Here is a 21,047-nt window from a genome sequence, read left to right on the forward strand (position 1 = left end):
GTAGGAAGTCAAGAGATACTCAGGATAACAGACAAGTTTGGCCTTGGAGTACAAAATGAAGCAGGGCAAAAGCTAAGGATTTTGTCAAAAGAGCACGCTGATCATAGCAAACACCTTCTTCCAACAACCTAAGAGATGACTCTACACATGGACATCACCAGATGGTCAAAATCAAAATCAGACTGATTATATTCTCTGTAGGTGAATATGGAGAAACTCTATACAGTCAGCAAAAAAAGACTGGGAGCTGACTGTGGCTCAGATCATGAGGTCTTTATTGCAAAATTCAGGCTTAAATTGAAGAAAGTAGGGAAAACTGCTAGGCCACTCAGGTATGACCTAAGTCGGATCTCTTATGATTATATAGTGGAAATGACAAAAATATTCAAAAGATATGTAGTAAACAGAGTGCCTGAAAAACTATGGCTGAAAGTTCACAGCACTACACAGGAGGTGGTGACAAAAACCATCCCCCCAAAAAAGAAATGCAAAAAGGAAAGTAGTTGTCTAAGGAGGCTTTGTGGGAAATAGATGGGAAAACAGTGGTAACAGTGTCAGACTTTATTTTGGGGGGCTCCAAAATCACTGCAGATGGTGATTGCAGCCGTGAAATTAAAAGATGCTTACTCCTTGGAAGGAAAGTTATGACCAACCTAGATAGCATATTCAAAAGCAGAGACATTACTTTGCCAACAAAGGTCCGTCTAGTCAAGGCTATGGTTTTTCCAGTAGTTATATATGGATGTGAGAGTTGGACGGTGAAGAAAGCTGAGCACTGAAGAATTGATACTTTTGAAATGTGGTGTTGGAGAAGACTCTTGAGAGTCCCTTGGATTACAAGGAGATCCAACCAGTCCATCCTAAAGGAGATCAGTCCTGGGTGTTCATTGGAAGGACTGATGTTGAAGCTGAAACTCCAATATTTTGGCCACCTCATGCGAAGAGCTGACTCATTGGAAAAGACCCTAATGCTGGGAAAGATTGGGGGCAGGAGGAGAAGGGGACAACAGAGGATGAGGTAGCTGGATGGCATCACCGACTCGATGGACATGGGTTTTGGTAGACTCCGGGAGTTGGTGATGGACAGGGAGGCCTGGGATGCTTCGATTCATGGGGTTGCAAAGAGTCGGACACGACTGAGTGACTGAACTGAACTGAACTGTAGGAGGCTTTACAAATAGCTGAGGAAAGAAGAGATGGGAGAAGTAAGGGAGAAAGGTAAAAATATACCCAACTGAATGCAGAGTTCTTGAGAATAGCAAGGAGAGATTAAACAACTTTTTAAGTGAACAATGCAGAGAAATAAAGGAAAACAATAGAATGGAAAAGACTAGAGATCTCTTCAACAAAATTAGAGATATCAAGGGAACATTTCATGCAAAGATGGGCACAATAAAGGACATAGACGGTATGGAGCTAAAAGAAGCAGAAGACATTAAAGAGGTGGGAAGAAGACACAGAAATATCCAAAAGTGTCTTAATGACCCAGATAACCACACTGGTGTGGTCACTCGTCTAGAGCAAGACATCCTGAAGTGTGAATTCAAGTGGTCCTTAGGAAGCATTTGTATAAACAAAGCTAGTGGAGGTGATGGCATTCCAGCTTAGCTGTTTTAAATCCAAAAAGATGATGCTGTTAAAGTGCTGTACTCAATATGCCAGCAGGTTTGGAAAACCTAGCTGTCACCATAGGACTCAAAAAAGTCAGTTTTCATTCCAATCCTAAAGAAGGGCAATGCCAACGAATGTTCAAACTACCTTGATTTAAGCCCCAGTGACTGTCCAACCATGGGTGTGTGTTGCAACATGGCAAGAAGCTGGAGGACTGTGTAACATGTAATCATAAGACCCAGACCAAATTTCCATATTGCCACAGTCACATTTGCTCACTTAGTAAACCTCACTCCCTACAAATACAAATATCTGACATTTGAAACTGAGCTGATCAAGTTTATCTTCTTACTCTCTGAAAAGCACTGGTTTCCATGTCAATAATTCACAGTGACAAGGTTCCAAGGGGGATGTATTATTCCTTACACTGTTCAAGGACTCGAGCATTTTCTATCTCATTGGACCTAAAGTATGTACCTCTCACCCATTTGTTAGACAAGGTGACAGGACCTCTACATGAAAATCCTTTCAGGCAGTCAATATGAGTTACAATATGACTCTGGGAGTTATACTATTATGTACTATTAGGTTTATTTAAGAGTATTTCCAGAATTCATTTGGTCTTTCCTTTCTAGCCCAAATTTTGCACTCTCGGGCTGAATTTCCATATACACCAGAAATTATTTTTCAAAGGCACTGTAGTTATCTGGTGTTTCGTTTGATTTTTCTTGCAAAGCACAGATGCATTTGCCAAAATTCTGGATTCAGAGTCATTTAGGAAGTTGTCATTTACTAGAAACTATTGTGTGCCAGAAACTATATTAATAAGAGACACACAAGACAAAGTCCCTCCTAATGTAACAGGAGGGAAAAGGGCAGGGCACAACTTTTGAAAGAATGACATAACTCAAGGACACAACATAAAATGCTTAGAATCAAATGTGTCCAAGATGGCAAGCAAGTCAACTTTGATTAGACCTTGATTTCAATCAGCAATCTAAATGACACACCCAGAGACCCTATAAGAAAAGACTCATTAGGAAACTGACTCATTAGAAAAGATACTGGGAAAGATTGAAGGCAGGAGGAGAAGGGGATGACAGAGAATGAGATGGTTGGATGGCATCACCGACTCAATAGACATAAATTTGAGCAACCTCTGGGAGATGGTGAAGGATAGGGAAGCCTGGCATGCTGCAGTCCATGGGGCCACAATGTTAAGTAGTTAGAATAGGAAAAAGGAGTCCAAAATGGTGGTGGCCAAAAGGTGAAGAAAGGGAAAAGCCCATGAAAACAGAACGAAAGAAAACCCATGGACCAAAGTGAGACCCTCAGGTGAAACAAACACACCTCCTTCCTGGCTAACCCAATTTGCATAGGGCAGGCTCAGTGAGGAGGAGACAAATCATTTAAAAAGAGGAAGCCAGGGCAGACTGAGGTTCCTCCTTTGGGGTCGACCTGCCTTTATGCCTCGAAGGTGTACTATCCCTTGTTTGCCAAATAAAACTCTGAGCTGTAACCGAGCTGTAACACCAGTCTACCACTTCAAATCTTTGTTGTGGTGAGACATAACTGAGGAAATTACACACTCTCCTGACATATCTGGTGCCATGACCCAGATGTAACCTGACTGAAGCAACCCCAGCTCAGCACCAGCGAGGAGGAGACCAAGCACAGAAGAAGCCCAACTTGGTAAAAGCTCATGCTGTGGAAGTTGAATGTGAAGGAAACCCAGCACAGTGGAATTGACGAGAAGCCCAGAATGGTGGAAACTGGGACAGCAAAAACAAACTTGTCAGAAACCTCATGCGGCTCAGTCTCAGATTCCAGAAGACCTCTGGTTAAGGTAGAAGGTCCTCGCCCCTATGGCTGGAAAGACATACAGCTAACAAAATCTTAATTCCTTTACAGTCTCTCATTTCTTGTTTCCTTGAACTCCCTGTGAATGAGCAGCACTGGGTGCAACTAAGGGACTCTGGCAAGGGCTACTCTCCAGTGTGTCCTGAAGGCTCCAGTATCCTTTTCACCCTAGTAATAACTGTTGCCCAAGCAGGTGGTGAGGGTCCTTCTGCCCTTAATCTCCTTTGTGTCAAGGATCAGGCCAATGAAACTGTGGGCACAGGTCAGGCAGTTAGCAGTTTTCCCAGCAGGTTATGAAGGGGGTTCCTCTGCACAATCTTCCCACTGCTTTTTCTTCCCATCCTTCAGCTCCTTTCTCTATGCCACTGTGTACAAAATATTGGGCAGGTCATCATCTTCCCATTTCTGAAAGTTGTGCTTTCACAGCTTTCACAACTAAGATTGGGACTCAAACCCACATGACAGGGACTCTGTGCTGTGCTGCTCTTAGTCACGCAGTTGTGTCTGACTGGGACTTGAGCCCAACCAAAACCCATGGTGCCTGGTTTTAGAACCTATTGAAGCTCAGGTTCTTATGTCTAATTGTAGAAAGAATTCAATGAGAGACACAGCGATAGATAAGAGGTAGATTTCTTCAGATTCAGACAGAAGCACACTTCTGTTTTGTTTGACCTGTATGTAGGCAACGTCACTCCATCCAGCCTATTAACAAAATATTTTAATGCCACTAACAGGGCCAGATAACCCACTCCTTTGTTAATACTTCTGTTATTAGCTAGAGTGCATCTGTGAAAATGAAATGTTTCTCTTATGGACTAGGGGAGGCGGGGACTAGGGGAGAAAATCAGTGACTTACATTCCCTCAGAGTGATAGAGCATTAGGCTTGTGGCTACTTTGCCAGGTTTCCAGGCTCAGGGCACAGGCTTGGATTGCTTTACGTCAGGGTATCTATTTCCCTCTGGTGTAGACAAGCTGGCAACTAGCTAAGATTACAACCCTTTAATTTGACCAAGCATTAGTCATGCTGGAGACCTTGGAGATGCCCAACTCAGACTGGGAATCCAAGGAGGTCTACCTGCCTCGACCTACCTAGGGATCTGGTCCCTGGGAGGTTGTCACGCCTCAACCTGCTCAGGGATCCACTAGCCTGGGGATCCCAGGATGTCAACCTGCCTCTATCTGCCCAGGGATCTGGTCCCTGGGAGGTTGTCACACCTCAACATGCTTGCGGGTCCGCCAGTCCAGGGGTCCCAGAAGGTCAACATTCCTCAACCTGTCTAGGGATCTGGCTCCTGGAAGGTTGCCATGCTTCAATCTGCTCAGGGATCCGCCACTCCAGGGATCCCAGGAGGTTGACCTGCCTCGACCTGCCTTGCATCTGGTTCCTGGAAGGTTGCCATGCCTCAACTTGCTGGGTTCCACCAGTTCAGGGTTTGCAGGAGGTTGACATGCCCAGGCCTCGACCTGCCAGGGACCTAATTCTTGGGAGGCTGATATGCCTCAACTTGCCTGGGGATTTGACCTCCAGGAGGTTGTCATGCCTCAACCTGAGGATCTCCACCTTGACCTGGGGACACCTGCTCTCAGGTTGCAACAGTACTGGTAGGATAAGCTTCAGAAAGACTCACCCCTAAGGAAGTTCAGCCTTAGAAATGGAAGGAAGCCTATTGTGGGGCTGTGCCTGGTCTCAGAAATAATTCAGGAGCATAACAAGAATTCCATTCCTCTTCTGGAAAGGCTAAAAGAGGCCCTCCAGAAATTTACCAATCTGGACTTAGACTCTTACAAGGGATAGGTGATTTTAAAGGACAAATTCCTATCCCAATGTGCATCAGATATAAAGTTACAACAGCTACAGCAGCAGGTCTCTCCTGCCTGTTTAGAAGAGATGGCCCAGACAGCCACCAATACCTTTTATAACAGAGAACAAGAGAGGGAGGCCAAAGCCCAGAAAAGGGAGAGAAGGAAAGAGACAAGTCACACCCAGATGCTGGCTGCCCTCCTGGGAAGCCTTATGGCAAACCCCAAGTCCTTGAAGGATGAGGCATAGATGAATGCCTAATCTGTATCCAGGTGGGACATTGGACCAAAGAGTGTCCAAATTATGGTAAGCCTCCTAAAACAGCTTGCTACAAATGCCATCAATTGGGACACTGGGAGGCACTCTGCCCTGGGGACCCAAGAGTCTCAGTGTCAAGTGCCAAGCCTTCCCTCACAATGGGAATCTGCTCCAGCCAACCCACCTGCTACAGATAACCATCACGGGGCTGGAGCCAAGGATGTAACTGAATCTGGCAGGTAGATCCGAGAATAACTTGGTTGACACAGGGATGACATACTCTGTCTTGACCTCCTGCTCCAGAGCCTTCTCCCCCCCAACCTGTACCCTTTTGGGTGCTACAGGAAAAGCAATTACAGAAAGATTCACCCGAGAACTTCTTTGTTTCTGTGATGGACAAATTTTCCCACCAGTTTTTGGTGGTCCTTGAGTGTCCTACTCCCTTATTGGGAAGAGATGTACTCACTAAGCTGGGGACCACCCATGATGGGAAGCGTTGCAGCCCCTAGAGCCCCACAGCTCCTGGAACTACTGAGGAGTCCATTATACCTTCTCCAATAGGGAGGGACCAAAAACTATGGGAGGCTCCAGGAGAAAAATCAACAAAGGACTTGGGAAATATTACCTCAGGGGTTCAGAGATAGCCCCCACCTCTTTGGACAGGCTCTTAGCTGGGATCTCCTAGATCTGAACCTGGGATCAAATGGCAAAATGTTGCAATATATAGATGACCTACTAATCTGCTCTCCAGATGAGGAAAATGCCCAACAACATGTGATTCAGGTTCTAAACTTTTTGGCAAAGAAGGGATAGTCTCCTGTGGTAAGGCACAGATGGTCCAGACAAAAGTCCCTATCCGGAAGTTCAGATTATGCACGGGTCCAGGAATCTGTCCTCTGACTGAGTACAAGGAATCCTCCAGTTGCCTTCCCCCATGACTCAAAAACAGTTGTGAGCTTTCCTGGGGCTAACCAGGTTTTGTAGAATTTGGATGCCCAAATATGGTCTAATTTCCCAGCCCTTGCATGAAAGCTTGAAGGGACAGGATGATTCAATCCCACTGACGTGGGTAACTCCTCAAAAGGAGGCAGAGGCTACACTAGAATAGCCTTGGGAGTATTAACTCAAAGGTTGGGACCTGAGCCCCAGCCAGTAGCTTACTTAACCAAGAGGCTTGACCCAACCACCCAAGGTTGGCCTCCCTGCCTTCAAAGTCTTGCAGCTATAGAAGCTGATAGAAGAGACTTTAAAACTCTCTCTAGGGGCAAACTAACATTTTTTACCAGTCACCAAGTGAAACAACTTGTGAATGGGAGAGTCCATTTATGGATGTCTGATCAAAGGATCCTCAGATATCGAGTAGTGCTGATGGAAAGTCCAGGCCTGACTATATCCCCTTGTGAGGTTTTTAACCCAGGTACCCTCCTGCCTACCACCGAGGGCTTTCTCCCCCTTTCACTATACCCTAGAAACTTTGGACCATTGGACAAAACCCCTAGAGGGATTGTCAGAAGATCCTCTAACCAATCCTGAGGAAATCTGGCACACTGATGGAAGCAACTTTGTCTTATATGGAAAAAGAAGACCCAGATATATGCAGTAGTCTCCAATTTCAAGACAATAGAGGCTAAATCTTTGCCACCAGATACTTCAGCCCAAGTGGCTGAGCTCATAGCCCTGACTCGAGCTTTCAGTCAGTTCAGTTCAGTTGCTCAGTCGTACAGTCCATGGGGTCACTAAGAGTCAGACACGACTTTTTATTTTCATGCATTGGAGAAGGAAATGGCAACCCACTCCAGTATTCCTGCCTGGAGAGTCCCATGGACAGAGGAGCCTGGTGGGCTACTGTCTATGGGGTCGCACAGAGTCGGACAAGACTGAAGTGCCTTAGCAGCAGCACAGCTGCTTTACAGTGTTGAGTTAGTTTCTACTGTACAGCTAAGTGAATCAGTTGTATGTATACATACAGCAAGTCCCCTATATATGAACAAGTTTTGTTCTGGAAGCACATTCCTAAGTCCACTGTGTTCATAAGTCCAGCAAAGTTAGCCTACATACACAACTTTCCTGGTGGCTCTGATGGTAAGAGTCAGTCTGCAATGCAGGAGACCTGGGTTTGATCCCTCGGTTGGGAAGATTCCCTGGAGGAGGGAACGGCTACCCACTCCAGTATTCTGATCTGGAGAATTCCATGGACTGTGTAATCCATGGGGTTGCAAAGAGTCAGACACGACTGAGCGACTGTCACAGTGCCCTGAAAAGTACACTAGTACAGTACAGCAACTAGCATACACATGTTTGCATCTTTGAAAGTTCACAACTTGAAGGTGTGTATGTAGGGAAATTACTATACATCCTTTTTTTAAGATTTCCATCCCATTTAGGTCACCACAGAGCATTGAGTAGAGTTCATACAGAGTGAAGTAAATTAGAAAGAGCAAAACAAATATGATATAATATTGCTTATATTTGGAATCTCCATTTCTTCTAAGTCAAGTTTTTGCTACCCTGTACTCATCTCTGATACCACAACTCTGTGTTATCACTTAAATATTGTGTCATAGTTATCAGTGTCATTTAATAACATCGAAGCATGGAGGTGTCCAGGCAAACCAAGCAGATCTCATCACTGCCCCCAAAGATACACATGAACATCAAGCAAGGAACATGTACAAATGTAAGTACAAATGAAGAGGAGGGTTACGAAGGCCAAAAGCCCAGGGTGATGAGAGGCTAAGTACAAGTAACCCTGGGGAGATGTGCTCCAGATCAGTAGAATATTTCCTGTTGAAATATTTTACTATAGATTGATAAACTATTGTTATTGTGGGAAGCTGGGTAAAGTTTCTGTGGGAAATGCTCTATTATTTCTTAAAACTGCATGTGAATCTACAAAATTAAATTCTATAAAGTTACACTTAAAAAATAATTAACAGTCAAAACTAAACAGAAGAAGAAGTATTGAGAAATGCACAGGCTTACTATCAACTAAACATGTAAAAGTAGAGATGGCTCTATCTACTACCCTGAAGCAAGACTTTTTCAGACCTGAGCTGTGAAGATCTGATGACACTACAAGTTGTCTTTGTCTCTTATAAAGTCTCTCTGCAATGTGTGAAAGGAATGACTACATTTTTTGGACATCTGGATTTTGATTCAAACGCCTGGTCCATCACTTTCTGGATGAGGGACCCTGAGAAATGGCATACACTTTTCACCTCACTTTCTTCAATCTCCAATGATAGGGATGATTGCTTACAGGGTTGATGTGCATAAATAACAAGCTCGTGTATAAGAATCTAGTACAGTTCCTGAGAACAAGAAGGCATTCAGTGACATGTTAAATTCCTTTCATAAAAAGAAAAAGCATCCCATAAAGTACCACACCTTGATGGTTTTAAAGGAACATTCTACCAAAAAATCAAGAAATACATAATTCCAGTCTCACCAAAGAACTGAAAAAGCAGGATTGTTCCTCAGTTCTTTAAATAAAGATGGTATAATGCTGAAAAATTCAACAGGGGTAGCATAAAACATATTAATCTCACCACTCACAAACATAAATGCAAAAATTCTAAACAAAATATTAACAAAATAAGTCTAATGTTGTAAAAAAAAAAATAGCACTTCACGACCAATTGTTGGAATTATTTCCACAAAAATTAGATTAAATTTACCACAAAAATAAAGGGGGAAGAAAACATACTGCTATCTCAATAGATTCAGAAAAAGAATATGAAATATTCAACATCTACTCCTTGTATAAAAATGGAAAGAAACTTCAAGATCTAATGGAGGGTATTCTAAAAAGGCTACAGAAGATACCATACTCAATTAACCTCTGAAAACATCTTTTCAAATTAGAAATAAGACGATGGTTGCTATGACACTTTCAACATTGTTCTAAAGATCCTATCCTACACAAAAGACAGAAAGATTCAATACAGTACATAAGAATTGCAAAGGAAGAAACGAGCTTATTATCATTCACATGAATTCTGATAGAAATTCCAAAGGAATCTTTAGGCAAACCTGTAAGTATTATATGTATTAATAGCCTATATATAATATATGTTAATAAGATCCATATTACCTCCTATGTTTATATCATAGATTAGTTAGAAAGTACAATTTTAAAAAGATACTTTTTTATAAAAGCAATAAAAAACATACTTCAGTACCTAAGAAAATATGTAAAAATATGCCCAAGATCTTGGAAAACATTTTTAAACTTTAAATGTGAAATTTCAATTTGAGCTTCCACCCCTCCCTGCAGCAACAAAGTGGTATGAGTCAGCCCTCTGCTTCCATTCACTTCCAAGCAAGGAGGCAATGTCAGTCAGTGTTCCATTTTCATTTGGGTGCTGTTTTCAAGGCCCAGCAGGAAGCTGACAGACACATCCATCCTACCCTAACAGAACAGCTCAGAGACTACCTGCCGAAAAAAGAAGGTTAAATTGGATCCAGAGTCATATAATACCTAAAATGTCCTGGATACAACAGAATATTACCAGTCATATCAAGAACTAGAAAACCACTATGAGAATGAGAAAAGACAACCAACAGATACTAATACCAAGATGAATCAGATGTCAGAATTATTTGACAAAGATTTTTAGAGCCATTATAAAAATGCTTCAATTAAAGCAATTATAAATTTTCTTGAAACAAATGAAAAATTAAAAAAAACCTTAATGATATAAAAAAAAGGAAAATCTTTTTTTTTTTTTTAATAAAAAGGAACTGAGACTTCCCTGGTGATCCAGTGGTAAGAGTCCATGCTTCCAATGCAGGGCACAAAGGTTTGATCCCTGGTCAGGGAACTAAGATTCTTCATGACACAAGGGATGGCCATAGTACAATAATAATAGTAATAATAAAGGATCCAGAGTGGAAATTATTGAACTGAAGAATATAATGAAAGAAAGAAAAAATCTGCTGGATAGGCTCAGTAGAGAGTGGAGATGACACAGGATAGAATCATTAAACTTGAGGACAGATCAACCAAATTTTTCCAATCTGAGCAATAGAGACAAAGTAAGTTATAAGAATATTAACAGTATTGGGAACCTATGGGGTCATATGAAAAGAGTATCATCATAGTCTCACATGGAGAGGAGAGAAAACATGGGACTGAAGAATTATTCATAGATATAATGGCTGATTAGCTTCTCAAATTTGGCAAAAGACATAAACATACAGAATTAGGAAGATGAGAAAACTCCAAGTAGGATAAACGGAAAGAATTCCATGCCAAATCACAGCCTAATTGAGCTTATAAAAGCTAAAGACAAAATCCTGAAAATAACTTGAGAGAAATGACAATTTTTTTAGCAACCACACAAACTAAGTGACAGTGGATTTCTCATCTAAACCTATGAAGGCAAGAAGGAAGTGGATATTTTTCAATTGCTGAAAGAAAAAAAAACGGTCAACCAAGAATTCTATAAATAGTGAGACTGTCTTTTAAGAATGAAGAAGAAAGAAGTACACTAGAGAAGACACACAAATGGAGAAACATTCTGTTCTTATTAATTTAAAACACTTTGGCCTGATTCATAGTTTTTAATGCGATGAGTTTGTAATGCTGTGAGCCATTCCCTGTTCTGTGAATGGTAGGATTCCAGAATATCACTAAAGATGTGGAAAAGCAATCAATCTGAGTCAGAATGAGTGACCAGAAGGATCTGCAATGTCTGATCCTTCTACCAGGAGACTATTTTTGGTTTTGGTATCTATAAAATTCACCATGTTTTTATGAAGTTTCTTCAAAAATTCTATGTTTTCTACAGAGCACAGACTATTTAATATAAATACCAGGAGACTCACTTGATATCTTTGTCTTTTGAACATATAAAAATTATTTTGAACAAATAAAACTATTTGTTTCAAACAAATAAAAATTACACCACATTATATCCTAAATTGTATATCATTGTAGGACATCTATTTTGGTTATATTATCAATGGTATTTAACAGTTATTTCATTTATTATTATATATATATATATTCTATCCCAATAAACTCTTTGCTAAAAGGGTCTATTTCTAGTTTAGTTCATTGTTTTAATCCTGAAGGCACTGTGACTGGCAAATAGAAGGTACTAAAAACAAATCTTCATGAATGAACTGATTTTTATATTTGTTCAAATTTCAAATAAAATATATATTATTGCTTACAATTATGGGGCTTCCCTGGTGGCTCAGACGGTAAAAGCATCTGCCTGCAATGCGGGAGACCAGGGTTCGATTCCTGGGTCGGGAAGATCCCCTGGAGAAGGAAATGGCAATCCACTCCAGCACTCTTGCCTGGAAAATCCCATGGATGGAGGAGCCTGATAGGCTACATTCCATGGGGTCAATGCCTAGGAAATGTTTGTTTGGTTTTAATAAATAAATGCACCTACCAGATACTTAAGGACCCAAGGATAGCCAATTTTATTTCACATCATATTTCAGCTCTCATTGACTGATAACAGCTACCAGAAATGAAATGAGAAGGATTATAAGGCCTCTAAAAGAAAAGAGCGCCATGCTCACTTTGGCAAGGTCTCCTGGGGTGAGGGAGGAAGGAATTGGTCGTTCCTTGCCCCAGCTCTTACTCTAATTAAAATATGCAGCAAGGAAGGAATATATTGCTTATGTGGAATGCTGAGCCCCACAGGCCTGGGCACTCACAGCCGCTCTGTAATCCTCTTCTATTTCCCCAACCAGCACTCTCTCCCGTTCTCCATAGGCTTCTCAGAGCCTCTCTCTGCCCAGTTCCTGTGCTCCACTGTGTGCAACGTTGCTTCAGTCATGTCCAAATCTATGTGACCTTATTGACTGTGGCCTGCCAGGTTCCTCTGTCCATGGGATTCTCCAGGCAAGAATTATCTCTCCCACATTACAACTCACCTCTTCCTTTCTCACCTCCTCCTTCTCAGAGACTACGAACTTGTCACTCAGGAATACCTTCAAATTTTTGTCTCCCATCCTTTACATTTTCCTGAAGTTTCACTCACTGCCTTCTCCTTCCTAGTGCAACTTTACTTCTGTTCCCTTCCGCCTGTTCTGTGGTCCAGATCATGCCATCTCCTGCTCACCTAGGCCCTCCAAACTCCACTGATTATCTTGTCTTCTCTGTTCACCTTTCCACTGGCTTCTTCCCAACAGCACTTAAGCATAATCTTTGTTCTTTCATTTAAAATAAAGCCCTAGGAAAATAATAAAGTATCATCTGCAAAGAAAATAATAAAATAAAATTAACCTCCTCCCAGCTTCCTTGACCTTGATTCTCTCCAGCTATAACACTTACCTCACATGTTAGTCTTTAACGCACTGTCACCTGATCCCACCCACCTCCACTGAAATTACTCTTAGCTGGTGCTAAACCTAGGGGTCATTTTTGGTCTTCACCTCACCTGACCTCCTAAAAGTACTTGACTTCAATTTCTCTCTTGATGTTCTTTTCTTTTCCACCACCTGAATTTCTTTCTTCCACATCTTCTGTTTCTTCCCCCTTTGCTGGGTGCTCTTCCTCCCTCCTACCATCTAAAAGTTGTTTTTCAGGTCCTCTACTCTTCCCACACTTGAAGTTCTGAGAGGCCATTTCAGTGATTCACTGATGACTCCCAAACTTCGATCACTATCCTAGATCTGCATACAGGAATCACCACTCAGTATCTCACAGTCACCTCAAATTATTAAACATCTCTAAAATAGAACCCATGTTTCCCATTGCCCTATTCCTCCTCCAGTCTCCATGAATAGTACCATAATACATTTAGTCATCCAGTCAGAAATCTGGGACTCACTTGTAACTTGTTACCCTTTCACACTCGAGCTCAAATCATTTCACGTTCACTTCTCTTCCCTCCATTGGCATTTTCACTCTTCAAGCTATCATCAGCTTACCTGGTTACTAAAACAACCTCCTGGTTGGTGTGCCACCCTCCTCCCTAGATAAATTTTCTCCACTTCCATAGTGCCAGCAGACAAGCTTTCTAAAATGAAGATCTCAGCATTCCAGCCCCATGCTAAGAAACTTTGGGGGCTCTCACCTTTCTTTTCCCCATCCCTTTTCTCTCTGGCTCCCTGAAGTGAGTTCCACAGGTCAGCAGTAATGAACTCCAAACACACACGCTGTTCTTTCTGCCTGGGACCTTCTCTTCTTGTTAAATTCAGCCCATCATACTAGGTTCAATTTAGATAGTTTTCCTCCAGGAAGCTGCCCCTGCTTCACTTAGAGAGACCTTCCCCATCCTGCACAGCACTGTGTGCTACTCTCCTCGTAGCATTCACTAGAGTGTCTTATAACTGCTTGTTATCAATTCTGATTCCCCCATTAGGGTGGTAGCAGGATTCTGACCCCAGGCTTTTGCCTTTGGGATTATATCCATGAATATGTTATGTTATAGGATAGAAAGGATTTTCAAGATATAATTAAGATTACTAATCATCTGACAACAAGATAAAGAGATTACTTGGGCAGGCCCAAAGTAATCATATGCTTAAAAGCAGAAGAGGAAGGCAGAGTCTTGGGGCAGAAGTCAGATTCTGAATGTGACAAAGCTCTGACACGCCCTTGCTGCTCTGAGCTGCAGGAGCTACAATACAAGCAACAAAGCTGTGCAAAGAATTCTATGATTCCAGAGACACTGCGCTCTTTGAGGAGTATGAGGTACATGCATATGTTGAGAGCCGGGGGAGATTTCCCTGGGGCACTCCCACACCACTGTGCCCACAGCATGCTGCAGGCAAATACAACATCCTTCAGTCCCATTGCCTAAACCCAGCTCTACCTAGAGTGGATTGTGTGAGCTGCAGAATCCTCCCCTACTCTTGACTCTGGTTTAGTCCAGAGAAAGGAGCAGATTTCTTCTCATCTGTCCACTTGTCTTTCTCCTGTCTCTCGCACCTACCACCTTCCTCTCAGATGTGTGTCCTGGTCTTGAAGGGTCTGTCCTCTCCACCCGCTCCCTCTTCTCAGATCAACTCATCAGCCTAGTCAGTACTGCCACTTCATGAAGCTCTCCCAGACTCAAATCCATAATTACTCTTCCTTCCTTCATTTACCAATTTATTCATTCCCCTTCTAGAATTGAGTCTCTATTCCTTGCCAGGCTCTGAGTTTGGCACTAGGATATGCAGACAAATACAGAATTCATGTGTGCTTCCCCCCTAGACTCCATGATCTGGGCAAGTATTTGACTTCCTTCATCTTGGCCCATGCTGTGGAAGGCCCATCCCCAGGCCTCCAGGAAGGACTGACATAGTGCATGTACACATGCAGCACAGGGAGCTGCCCCTGAACGTGCTCTGGCCCCAGCAGCCCACCTGCTGAGGGCTTGGCTGTGTCTACTTCTTACCTTCAACCCGGGACAGTATGCAGAAGAGCTATCCATGTTCCTGGCCCAACTAGGGCTCTAACCTGGGGGCATAATAATAACAGTTTTATGTCCATAGCACAAGGGAAAAGTGTGGATAGAATGAAACAACCACCCTACAAATAAAATGAAATGTATTTTTTTCCTATTTGGGTATTTAAATATTAATCTCAGCATACACACACAAAATCCTCTATTCTGTTTGGACTTGTACATTTCTTCTGGCACATTCACCATACAGTTAATAGAGTGGTTCGTTCAGTTTCTTAAATCTAAAAAAACAAACACAGCTAAAACAGGTCTGTTGTGCCTGACAGTTTGCCATCTGTGTATTCATTATCTCACTTGATCTTCACAATCACTCTGTGTTTTATTACCATCCCCTATTTTGAATTAGCAGCAGCATGGTGTTTCAGACAGGGAACACGTGTATACCTGTGGTGGATTCATGATGATATATGGCAAAACCAATACAATATTGTAAAGTTAAAAAAATAAAATAAATAAATAATTTTTTAATTAAAAAAAAAAGAAAAATTAAAAGACTGTTTTGAGAAGGAGCTAACACCTAACTGTAGGTCTGTGGGAAATGCATTTGACTTGCTTGAACCTCAGTTTTCTTTTCTATAAGACAGAGGGAAAACAAGCTAGACTATGTAAGTATGTTTGAGCATCACATGAAATAGTAGGTGTAAAACGCCCAGCAAACAGTATATATTCAATAATATTAGACCTTTTACCCTTTTTCTAAAACTAACACAAGTGATTCTGGGGAAAAGTTAGCAAGTGTGCAGGGTGGCCAGATCTCCAAGGTCACTGCTTCCAAGGTCACTGTTCTTCAATGCTGCTCCATATGGACTGTCTCCTCCTGTCCCCACATGACCACACAGGAAAGCAAGCCTTTGGGTGTCAGGAGGCCCCATGCTCCCAGACTACAGCCAGCCCACCTAAGCTCCTGCAATTCACTTATCCAAACACTGCTTGTCCTTTGTTTCACAAGAGGCAAAGGGCACACAGGTTTTACTGAGTGTGCTGTTGGTTAAAAAAACAAGGCCATTCGAGGTTTTTTGTATTTCCATACAAATTGTGAAATTATTTTTTCTAGCTCTGTGAAGAATACTGTTGGTAGCTTGATAGGGATTGCATTGAATCTATAAATTGCTTTGGGTAGTATACTCATTTTCACTATATTGATTCTTCCAATCCATGAACATGGTATATTTCTCCATCTATTAGTGTCCTCTTTGATTTCTTTCACCAGTGTTTTATAGTTTTCTATATATAGGTCTTTAGTTTCTTTAGGTAGATATATTCCTAAGTATTTTATTCTTTTCGTTGCAATGGTGAATGGAATTGTTTCCTTAATTTCTCTTTCTGTTTTCTCATTATTAGTGTATAGGAATGCAAGGGATTTCTGTGTGTTGATTTTATATCCTGCAACTTTACTATAATCATTGATTAGTTTTAGTAATTTTCTGGTGGAGTCTTTAGGGTTTTCTATGTAGAGGATCATGTCATCTGCAAATAGTGAGAGTTTTACTTCTTTTCCAATTTGGATTCCTTTTATTTCTTTTTCTGCTCTGATTGCTGTGGCCAAAACTTCCAAAACTATGTTGAATAGTAATGGTGAAAGTGGGCACCCTTGTCTTGTTCCTGACTTTAGAGGAAATGCTTTCAATTTTTCACCATTGAGGATAATGTTTGCTGTGGGCTTGTCATATATAGCTTTTATTATGTTGAGGTATGTTCCTTCTATTCCTGCTTTCTGGAGAGTTTTTATCATAAATGGGTGTTGAATTTTGTCAAAGGCTTTCTCTGCATCTATTGAGATAATCATATGGTTTTTGTTTTTCAATTTGTTAATGTGGTGTATTACATTGATTGATTTGTGGATATTGAAGAATCCTTGCATCCCTGGGATAAAGCCCACTTGGTCATGGTGTATGATCTTTTTAATGTGTTGTTGGATTCTGATTGTTAGAATTTTGTTTAGGATTTTTGCATCTATGTTCATCAGTGATATTGGCCTGTAGTTTTCTTTTTTTGTGGGATCTTTGTCAGGTTTTGGTATTAGGGTGATGGTGGCCTCATAGAATGAGTTTGGAAGTTTACCTTCCTCTGCAATTTTCTGGAAGAGTTTGAGCAGGATAGGTGTTAGCTCTTCTCTAAATTTTTGGTAGATGGAAATACAAAAAACCTCGAATAGCCAAAGCGATCTTGAGAAAGAAAAATGGAACTGGAGGAATCAACCTACCTGACTTCAGGCTCTACTACAAAGCCACAGTTATCAAGACAGTATGGTACTGGCACAAAGACAGAAATATAGATCAATGGAACAAAATAGAAAGCCCAGAGATAAATCCACGCACATATGGACACCTTATCTTTGACAAAGGAGGCAAGAATATACAATGGATTAAAGACAATCTCTTTAACAAGTGGTGCTGGGAAATCTGGTCAACCACTTGTAAAAGAATGAAACTAGAACACTTTCTAACACCATATACAAAAATAAACTCAAAATGGATTAAAGATCTCAATGTAAGACCAGAAACTATAAAACTCCTAGAGGAGAACATAGGCAAAACACTCTCTGACATACATCACAGCAGGATCCTCTATGACCCTCCTCCCAGAATATTGGAAATAAAAGCAAAAATAAACAAATGGGACCTAATTAAACTTAAAAGCTTCTGCACATCAAAGGAAACTATTAGCAAGGTGAAAAGACAGCCTTCAGAATGGGAGAAAATAATAGCAAATGAAGCAACCGACAAACAACTAATCTCAGAAATATACAAGCAACTCCTACAGCTCAACTCTAGAAAAATAAATGACCCAATCAAAAAATGGGCCAAAGATCTAAATGGACATTTCTCCAAAGAAGACATACAGATGGCTAACAAACACATGAAAAGATGCTCAACATCACTCATTATCAGAGAAATGCAAATCAAAACCACTATGAGATACCATTTCACACCAGTCAGAATGGCTGCGATCCAGAAGTCTACAAATAATAAATGCTGGAGAGGGTGTGGAGAAAAGGGAACCCTCTTACACTGTTGGTGGGAATGCAAACTAGTACAGCCACTATGGAGAACAGTGTGGAGATTCCTTAAAAAACTGGAAATAGAACTGCCTTATGATCCAGCAATCCCACTGCTGGGCATACACACTGAGGAAACCAGAAGGGAAAGAGACACATGTACCCCAATGTTCATCGCAGCACTGTTTATAATAGCCAGGACATGGAAGCAACCTAGATGTCCATCAGCAGATGAATGGATAAGAAAGCAGTGGTACATATACACAATGGAGTATTACTCAGCCATTAAAAAGAGTACATGTGAATCAGTTCTAATGAGGTGGATGAAACTGGAGCCTATTATACAGAGTGAAGTAAGCCAGAAGGACAAACACCAATACAGTATACTAATGTATATATATGGAATTTAGAAAGATGGTAACGATAACCCTGTATACGAGACAGCAAAAGAGACACTGATGTATAGAACAGGCTTATGGACTCTGTGGGAGAGGGAGAGGGTGGGAAGATTTGGGAGAATGGCATTGAAACATGTGAAATGTCATGTATGAAACGAGATGCCAGTCCAGGTTCAATGCGCGATGCTGGATGCTTGGGGCTGGTGCACTGGGGCGGCCCGGGGGGATGGTATGGGGAGGGAGGAGGGAGGGGGGTTCAGGATGGGGAACACATGTAAAAAAGTAGAAAAAAATAAATAAACAAATAAATTTTTTTAAAAAGAAATTCCAAAAAAAAAAAAAAGAAATTCCATTGTTTTGAGTACATACCAGCTTTTCTACACTATTTGAGCTGTTTTCCATGTATGCATTATTAATTATCCCACTTTACAAATAAAGAAATTTAGAGAATTCAAAAAAAAAAAAACAAGGCCATGTTCAAGGGCACACAGGAGGTACACTGTTGCAGGAATGTTTGTCTCCTGGTGGCATCAGGGTATGGTAGCTGTCATTTATGGGGTTCACTCTGGGTGCCTCAAACCTTATATTCTTCCTTACACTGACATCCTACAGGAACTACAGCTGACCCTTGAACAACACGAGTTTGAATTGCAGAAGTCTACTTCTACGTGGATTCTTTTCCAGTAAATATGCGCTAAGGTTGGTTGAATCCATGGATCTGGAACCTTGGATGAGTGGCCAACTGTGAAGCTACATTCAATTTTCAACTGCTTGGAGGGTTGGTGCCCCTTTTGCCTCCGTTGTTCAGGGTCAACATATATTCCTCTTTCCTTCTATATCCTGGAGATCAGGACCATCAGACTGACAACAATTTAGCACCTGTTACATTCCAGGCATTTTACCCACCACCCTGGAAGATGGTTGCCATTTTTCCATACAGACTTAAATTCCACTGAACCAGCATACAGGCCCTGGCATGAGCAGCTGCCAGTGCAGACCCATAAGGAGCTGAGGACTCTGTTGACCATGGACAATCCTAGATGTGTATGCTCTTCATGGTCTCCAAGGCCCACCCTTAAGCCATCTTCCCCAAGGCCTGGGTTCTCTTTGCAAATGCATCCCCATTTGGTAAGTGATATTTGGTTCTAAAATATCATTAGTATGATGGTTCATTTTATGTATCAACTTGAGAGGACTAAGGGATGCCCAGACAGCTGGTGAAACATTATTTCTGGATCAATCTGTGAGGGTGTTTCTGGAAGAGATTAGCATTTGAATAGGTAGACTGAGTAAAGAAGCTTGGCCTCACCAGTGTGGATAGGTGGTATCTAACCTGTTGAGGGCCTGAATAGAACAAAATGGGAGAGGATGGGCAATTGATTCTCTCTGCTTGAGCTGAGACATCTGCCTTTTCCTGCCCTCAGATCTTGGCACTCTGGTTCTCAGATATTTGGACTCAGACTGGGATTTACACTGTCAGCTCCCTGACTCTTGGGCCATTGAACTTGGACTGAATTAAACCACTGGCTTTACTGGTTTTCCAATTGCAGGTGGCAAATTGTGGGGCTTCTCAGCCTCCATAACCACATGAAGCAATACCTATAATAAATCTCCTCTCATATATATCTCCATATACACTATTGGTTCTGTTTCTTTGGAGAACCCTGGTAAACACAATTCAGTCAGTCAGTTCAGTAGCTCAGTTGTGTCTGACTCCTTGCGACCTCATGGACTGCAGCACATACAATTAGTATGGTAAAAAAAAAAAAGTGAAAATTGCCAGTAAAATAGAGGCAGCATTACAGAAAGAAAAAGGCTTTATATCCAAGTTCAGATGTGTATTTGCTATGGGTCAGTTAATTATTCTTTCTAAGCCTCCTATTCAGTCAACTGCAAAATGAGATTCTCATCTCCGGCTGTTATGAAGATTAAATTAGGTACCTGAAAGATAGTATGTACTAATTGAAGAGTAGTTTCCTTTTGATATACACACACATGTTGTGGGTGTTGCACAATCAAATATTGTAATGGTTATGTGCCATCACTGGCAGGAGAATAGTTTCTGCTTGGACACCAACAAATAGGGTCTACTCTACACAAAAACTCTCCCATTCACCAGCTTGGATGGCTCCATGCAACACAAGTGATGGTAAGTTCAGGCTATTGCAAGTATTACAGTAAAGGAGAAAGAACAAAAGATCATCTACTAACATTTATATGAAGTACCACATTTTATAGCACTTTAGATTAAAAATAATTGAAAAGAAGAGACTATAGAAAAGCAAAATCCTGTAATTCAATGTAAAAAGAGAATAGCAGTCTTTTAAATAAATGGTACTAGAACCATAACCATATGCCAAAATGCAAAATATACACAACTTCCCACCTAATATCATACACAAAGTTTACTCAAAATAGACCATACATCTAAGTGTCAGAGCTAAATCATAAAACTCCTTGAAATAGATATAATAAAATATTTATGGTCTTGAATGAAGCAAATAGGATGCAAAAATTTGAAACCCTAATCCAAATTTTAAACTTCCGCTGTTTAAAAGTCACTATTAAAGAAATGAAAAAATAAGCCATAGACTGGAAGACAATATTTGAAAAGTATACATTTGACAAGGAATTGTATCCAGACTATACAAAGATCTCTTACAGCTCAATGATAAGACAAACAACCCAATAAAAACATGGG

The 21,047-nt window shown here is 41.1% G+C and overlaps 1 protein-coding gene across 5 annotated transcripts in view; it reads right to left on the reverse strand.

The window, feature by feature from the left end:
- The window catches only part of ARHGEF4 (Rho guanine nucleotide exchange factor 4), a 331,792-nt gene that overhangs the window by 208,333 nt on the left and 102,412 nt on the right, over window positions 1-21,047 (reverse strand). Inside the window, exon 1 of one of the 5 annotated variants that reach the window (XM_086372212.1) lies at window positions 14,882-14,932. The exons of the other annotated variants lie outside the window; for them this stretch is intronic. Within the exon in view, the coding sequence (XP_086228338.1) occupies window positions 14,882-14,917 (36 nt within the window). The 5' untranslated portion in view covers window positions 14,918-14,932. Of the gene's footprint in view, window positions 1-14,881; window positions 14,933-21,047 lie in introns of those variants that run through there. 5 annotated transcript variants of the gene reach the window in all.

Source organism: Bos grunniens, chromosome 2 (assembly GCF_055505025.1).
Source record: "Bos grunniens cultivar Pamir isolate PY7600 chromosome 2, Bosgru_T2T1.0, whole genome shotgun sequence".
NCBI classification, from domain to species: Eukaryota; Metazoa; Chordata; class Mammalia; order Artiodactyla; family Bovidae; genus Bos; species Bos grunniens.